This window comes from Penaeus chinensis, chromosome 17 (genome assembly GCF_019202785.1).
Source record: "Penaeus chinensis breed Huanghai No. 1 chromosome 17, ASM1920278v2, whole genome shotgun sequence".
Taxonomy (NCBI): Eukaryota; Metazoa; Arthropoda; class Malacostraca; order Decapoda; family Penaeidae; genus Penaeus; species Penaeus chinensis.
In genome coordinates this window covers 7,672,367-7,679,866 of record NC_061835.1, presented here as the reverse complement: position 1 = coordinate 7,679,866, position 7,500 = coordinate 7,672,367, and the positions used below count along the sequence as shown (strand labels likewise).

Below are 7,500 nucleotides of genomic sequence, written 5' to 3'. Positions count from 1 at the left end.
CTATTAATATCAATAAAATCCTATGGCTACTCAGTGACAGGGTGATGACGTCAGCTTAGTTGAGTCGGGGGAAACAGATGTAAAATATTTCATTAGCGAAAAAGCAATTTTTATCATCATTCAGTTGTACTGTTAGATCGAATTTCTTATACCGTTGGCATGGTGATATAAACTGAAACTCCTCAACACACTGTAGGGAAACAGCATAAACTGACCCTGTTTTCCATTATTGTTGATGTCACTAATAAATACCTACCCTTTTTTCCCCTTTGCCTAAGACATAGGCAAAATAAAGCACGTCTACCGTTCGAGAGTATCATAGTACGAACAACTCATTAGTCACCCACGTTCACGACATCCAAAGGCCCTTACCTTGAGAATCCTCTTCGTTCACATTTGCCCCTTGAGCCGCGAGCACCGTCACCACCGACCTGTGACCGGTGAGGGCAGCCATGTGCAGGGGGCTCCAGCCTGTGGAAGGAGGATCATATATATATATATACACACACACACACACACGCACGCACATATACACACACTCGCATATGTGTGTGTGTGTGTGTGTGTGTGTGATGTTCATTCACATGGCTCTTTCACACCTATTTTTGATGTATACAAATTACCAGATTTATCTGAACTTGCCAATTAGACAGCCAAGGACAATTCCTTCAAGGAGCTATTATGAAAAATGATTAAGAGAGACAGAAAGAAAGAGGAAATGGTATGTATAAAACAAGGGACATGACACCGTGGATCAGATAACTTTATAAGCCTGACGTAACCCAGAGATGGCACAGAGCGTCAACAGGATCAGATCAACGGAAACATTAAAACAGAACTTATATCAATATGAAGTTGAAATGTAGACGAGGGAGGGAACTGGTGCAACACATATAACTTCCCTTGTGTTTGATTACCATTATAACCATTACTAATTTCTATCATTACTATAACATTTGTCTTCATTACTGTGGAATCGCCTTTATTATCTCTACTGATATTAAAACAGATGTCGAATAAACAGACCCAATCGACAGACGAATGGGAGAAAGGTGTTTTTGAATTCTCAAAGATCAACCCATTATGCCTCCCTCCTTGCTAACAATGCAATAATATTTACGACATTGCCCCTACAGCCGATGCCCGATACCTGTGCGAGTCAAGAGACCTAATCAGGCCTGAATCTGCTTTACCTTCCTCTGTCTTTGCATTCAGTTCGGCTCCCTTAGCTACCAGCTTCTCGACCATCGCCGTGTGTCCTTGTCGAGCGGCCCAGTGGAGTGGTGTCCAACCTGAAACAGGAAGATGCGTTATACATTTGATTCCATTTTCCGAAGGTAAATAAACGAGGAAAGAAGAGAATTCATTCAAAAGGACACTAGGAACGAAACAGTTGATGTGGGTCGAGAGGATAGTTGCCACAAGTACCACATGACCAGCTAGAATTAGCACTAAAACCACAAAACCAAGTGACTGCATCAAAAGACTAAAGAATGGACATCATATGCCTTGTGACAATGACGTCCCGAGAGAAGCCTGTGAGCAGTATGTACAAGGAGGTCAATTACAGCACAAGGAACATGCTTGAGGTCACAGAGAGCCATGTTTGATACGCCATTTTTAAAAATTCGCGCTAATAATGATAATAATTATGGTAATAATAATAATAATAATAATAATAATAATAATAATCATGATTATAATAAAGATGATACGCAATAAAAACAACAATCATAGTAATAATGATAATGATGATGATAATAATAATAATGATGATGATGATAGTAATGATAACAGTAATAATAATAATGACATTAATAATAATAACAATGCATTCTAATGATAATGATAATAGTAAAAAAAATAATGATAATTGTAAGAGCATTAGTAATAATAATGACAATGATAATAAGGATAATAATGATATTGATAACAATAGTGATAATAATAATAAATGAGAATCATAATGATAATAATGATAATGACAATGGCACAATTGACAGTGATAATTATAATAATGATGATAATAAAAATGATAATGAAAATGTCAATAATAGCATAATAAAAGCGCTAATAAGAATGATAGTGATGATAGTCATAATAGTAATGATAATATTTAATGATAATGACGATGATACATAATAATGATATTAATAATAGTAATAATGATATTTAATGATAATGACGATGATACATAATAATTATATTAATAATAATAATGATAATGATAATAACAATAATAGTAATAATGATAATAATAATGATAATAGCAATAATAATAATAATAATAATAATAATAATAATAATAATAATGAGAATAGTAATGAGAATAATGATAATGATGTTAATTCCAATGATAACGATAATGAAACAATAATAATAATGCTAATGACAGTGATAATAATAATAATAATAATAATAATAATAATAATAATAATAATAATAATAACAATAATAATAATGATAATAGTTATAATAATAATGGTAACATTAATAGTAATGATGCTACCATTACTACTATTAATAGTGATAACAATGATAATAATAATGATAATGATATAAAAAATATATAATAATACTCACAATAATGATAGTAATCACACTAATGACGAAAACAATAATAATAAATAAGGATAGTAATATTAATGATAAAAAAGTAATAATAACAGTAAAGTCATTAATAATGATCATAACAACAACAATCATAATTATGATGATGATAATAAGCCTTGTGATAATAGTAGTGATAATGATGATAAGGCTGCTAATAATGATAGTAATAATGATTATCATAATAATAATAATGATAATGATAATGGTAATGATAATGATAATAATAATGATAATAATAACAATAGAGATGATAATTAAATTAAAACAAAAATAAAAATAATAATAAAAAGTAATAACCATAAGAATGACAACACATCTCATTTATGATAATTCACACACGTAAAATGACTAAAAAAGATCATAGTAATGGCAGTATCTAAGTCCTTCAATATGCCCTTTAACATTCTCTTTAAAAATAAACCAGCCTTCCCTAAACTTGTCTGACCTTTCTCTTCCTTTGCGTTCACCTCAGCGCCTCTGACGATGAGCTCCTCTGCCGCCGACTCGTGGCCTTCCTGGGCCGCGAAGTGCAACGGAGTCCACCCTGAACCGGGGGGAGGAGGGACATGTGTATGTATATGCATATGTGTATATAAATACATATACATATATATATATATATATATATATATATATACATATTTATCTATCTTTCTATCTATATATCTCTCTAGATATTACATGTGTATATATATATTCATCTCTCTCTCTATATATATAGAGATAGATAGATAGATAGAAACACACACGCACGCACGCGCGTACACACACACACACACACATACGCACACAAAAACACACACACATACGCACATACGCACACAGACACACACACACACACACACATATATATATATGGAAGGATTTTGATTTCAATGCACCAGAGCATTCTCGTACAAACGTGTTATAACGTGTTTAAACATGAACCCTTGAATGCAGGTAACAACGCATCGCCGCCAGTTGGAAGTCATGTGATCTGAACCATGTCAGAGCAGCTCTTTTTACATCTTCAATCGATGGAAAATTTGTACCTTCCAATGATTTTTTTTTCAAGTTTAGAAACAAGAAGTCGGATGAGACTAAATCGGGGTTGTAAGGTGGATGCCAGACGATTTATCGAAATTCACGTCGCACAGTTCTTGTCTGCCGAGCGTCGTGAGCGGGGGCATTGTCGTGGTGGGAGAGAACGTGTTGATACAGCTTTCCACGTATTTTTTTTCTTCTTTTTAGATTTTGTTGACAGTTTTCTCAAAACGCATTCATAATACACAGATGTAATTGTTTTCTTGCTCTTGAGGAAGTCAACCAGCAAAAAACCTCTGCACCTCTGAAGACCTGTGGCCATGACCACTTGAAATGAACGTTCAGATTTTGCTTTGGTTCACTTCCACCCCTGCTTTGATTGAAATTTGTCCTCGAGATTGTAAGGGTAGAACCATGTTTCATCCGCTGACACAATTCTTTGCAGAAAAGCTTTGTTTACAATTTCCAATAAAAGATCTACCCTTGTTTGCTGCTGATCTGGGCGCAACAGCAAACAAGGGCAAACAAAGCTTGCTCAGCCCCAAACTCTCCACCAGAATTGTGTGTGCAAAACCCACAGAGATGTTGAGTGTCTGCTACTGATTCAATGGTCATTCGTCTATCCTTTTCAATCATGTCGCAAACAGTATGAATGATTTCCTCACAAACTGACTTTGGTGGCCTGTCACTGTGGGGCTCATCTTCAATTTCGTTTCTTCCACTTTTGAACCGACTTACCCATTTGTAGGTTGTTCATTTCTTTAGGGCCTTGTCACCATAAACTTGTTCCAGAGAGTCAATGATTTGGCTATTCTCCCAACCGAGTTTCATCATGAATTTAATGTTTGTCCTGACCTCGATTTGTGTGGATTCCATGTTGCTTGAATGGTGCTTGACTTCCACGTTGGTACAAGAATGTTCAGGTGCATTGAAATCAAAATCCTTCCATATGATTTTTAGTTATGGATTTTTCAAACTTTTGTAAGCCCACTTATTTGTATATATATATATATATATATATATATATATATATATGTGTGTGTGTGTGTGTGTGTGTGTGTGTGTGTGTGTGTGTATGCATATACACACGCACACACACATATATACATATATATATGTATACACACACACACACACACATATGTGTGTGTGTGTGTTTATATATAAATATATACATATATATGTATGTATATATGTACACAGCTATACATATATATATACATATATATAATATCTATCTATCTATCTATCTATCTATATATATATATATATATAGGTATATATATATGCACTATGCACACACACATACATTCGTACGACTGCCAATAGCTTCAAGAGCTGCTACTAGAGTCTCCATAGATTTAGGTAATATGACAGTATGAGTAGAATCAAGGCCGATGACTTTGACATTACCCGGTGTTGCTTCATATTACCCTTGGATGACAGCTCTACCCATTATCCAAGCCTTGCAAGTGTTGAAGCGAGTTGTTGCAAGAACACAGCCCTGTCTTTCTCACAGGAAAGAAGCTAGACATGCGCACATCATAATCAACAGCATTTGCAATATATGGACTTGGTATTAATGAAGAAGATCTTTGTTGGAATTCCTTTGAGTTTCCCAGAGGATTGCACGGTATATTTATATTCTATATTCCTTTCTATTTTCTTCAGTCTTTCTCTCTATTCACTCGAAAATGTTCCTATCTCCCTATTCTCTCTCTCTCTCCTTCATCTATTCACTCACTTTGTCTCTCTTCTTTTTACATTCAATCTAACACGAAGTAATTTTAAGTGTAGAGTTCCTTCCTGTAAACAATCAAATACTAACTCCTTTCTTCCCTCGACCTAAACCCTCGCAAGTGCAACAACCTATTTAACACTCGATGCAAAACGAACTTCACTCAGTATCTTCCTGAATCAACTACCACCAAAGAACTTACCACGATGGCTGTTTCCGTTCACATTTGCCCCTCGAGTCACAAGCGCCGTCACCACCGAGCTGTGACCGCTATAGGCAGCCGTATGCAATGGAGTCCAACCTGAGGGGAAAAAATGGGTGTATCGGGAAGTCTTTGCATAAATAAATCCCTATTGATTATGTGGACGCAGAAATAAACACACATATAAGTAAAAGGTTAAATAGACTTGGTTGATTGTATGATTGTATTAGCACAAAATCAACGAGGTAAAAATCAATACGAAATAAGTAAGAAAAATCGATGTAGTAAAAATGTGAATTGTTACCGTACGTAGGATTCATCAGCAACAATGATAGTGGTGAAAGCAATATTTAAATTAGGAAATACTTGAATTATAAATGAAAATGACGTTAATCAAGTAAAGACAGTGACGTGATAGAGAGGATAATGATAACAATAATGTTGATGATGATAAGGATAATGGTTATAATGATAATGACAATAATGATAGCAAGAAATATTTTTGTCATTGTTATGATTTTTCTTATCATTATCATAGCCCTAATCATTATCAATATTCTTATTATCAGGATTATTATTATCTTATTTATTTTACCATTATTGTTATGATTTTTATCATTTTAAATCATAACTATAATAGTTATAATTATCGTTATTGTAATCCTTCGTATCATTATTATACTTACTTTTGCTATTGTTATGATTATTATTATCTATACTCTTATTATGAATGCCATTATTATCAATATTATCATCATTGTTACTATAATAATTACTCTTTTTTATGATCATTATTTTTATCATCATTACTATTGTTATTGTTATTGTTTTACTAATATTATAACTGTTATTATTATTATTATTGTTATTATTATCATAACTATTATAATTACTATTACTGTCATTATTATTGTTATTATGATCAATATTATTATTATTATTGTTGTTATTATTATTATTATTATTATTTCTATTGTTATTATTATTACTATTATTATTATCATTATTATGATGCCTTTTGTATTATTATCACAATCATTACCATTATTATTGTTATTATATTATCATTGTTATTATTATTATCATTATCATTATCATTACTATCATTGTTATTACAGTTACTATTATTATTATTATTATTATTATTATTATTATTACCATAATTGTCGTCATTACTCTTATCCTTATTCACATTCTTATTAATATCATTATCTGTATCATTATTAGTATTAATATTATTACTATTATCATAATTTATCTTCATTGTTATCTTTGTCACTATCATTATCACCATTATTATCATCATCACCATTATTATCATCACGAGTATCATGATCATCATTATTGGTGTTATTATTATAATCATTGTTATCATAATCATTATTATTGTTACTATTATTATCATCATTATCATTGTCATTATTATCATTATCATTACTATCATTAATATCAATACTATCGTTATTATCATTATTGTTATCATCATTGTGATTATGATTATCATTACCATTATTATCATCAATATCACTATTACTATTTCTACTGCTGCTACTATTACAATTAATGATAACTTATACATCATCATTCATATCATCGATATCATTATCAATATTATCAAGACTACTGTTATTACCAGTACCACAGCTGCTGTCATTATTAAGAACGTAATCCCTATCATCATTACTATTCAAAATGCAAATCTACGTCTTACCCTTGTCATTCTTGCCGTCAACGTCAACTCCCGCCGAGACAAGCATCCTGACTACTTCTTCGTAGCCTTCGTCAGCAGCAACATGCAACGGCTTCTCAGCTGAGGGGCGAGGAGGACAGGGGACGAGGAGGGTTGAAGAGGAAGGAGGAAAGAGGGGAGAGACAGGAGGGGGAGTAAGAGGAAGGGGGGGAAAGGGAGGAGGGAAGAGGAGGG

The 7,500-nt window shown here is 32.8% G+C and overlaps 1 protein-coding gene across 5 annotated transcripts in view; it reads right to left on the bottom strand.

Annotated features, from left to right (window-relative positions):
* The window catches only part of LOC125034203 (ankyrin repeat domain-containing protein 42-like), a 19,883-nt gene that overhangs the window by 8,993 nt on the left and 3,390 nt on the right, over positions 1-7,500 (bottom strand). For all 5 annotated transcript variants that reach the window (XM_047625902.1, XM_047625904.1, XM_047625906.1 and 2 more), the window contains exons 3-7: positions 7,288-7,386; positions 5,577-5,675; positions 3,059-3,157; positions 1,194-1,292; positions 373-471 (exon numbers count right to left, since the gene is read on the bottom strand). In XM_047625902.1, the coding sequence (XP_047481858.1) occupies positions 373-471; positions 1,194-1,292; positions 3,059-3,157; positions 5,577-5,675; positions 7,288-7,386 (495 nt within the window). The remainder of the gene's footprint in view (positions 1-372; positions 472-1,193; positions 1,293-3,058; positions 3,158-5,576; positions 5,676-7,287; positions 7,387-7,500) is intronic.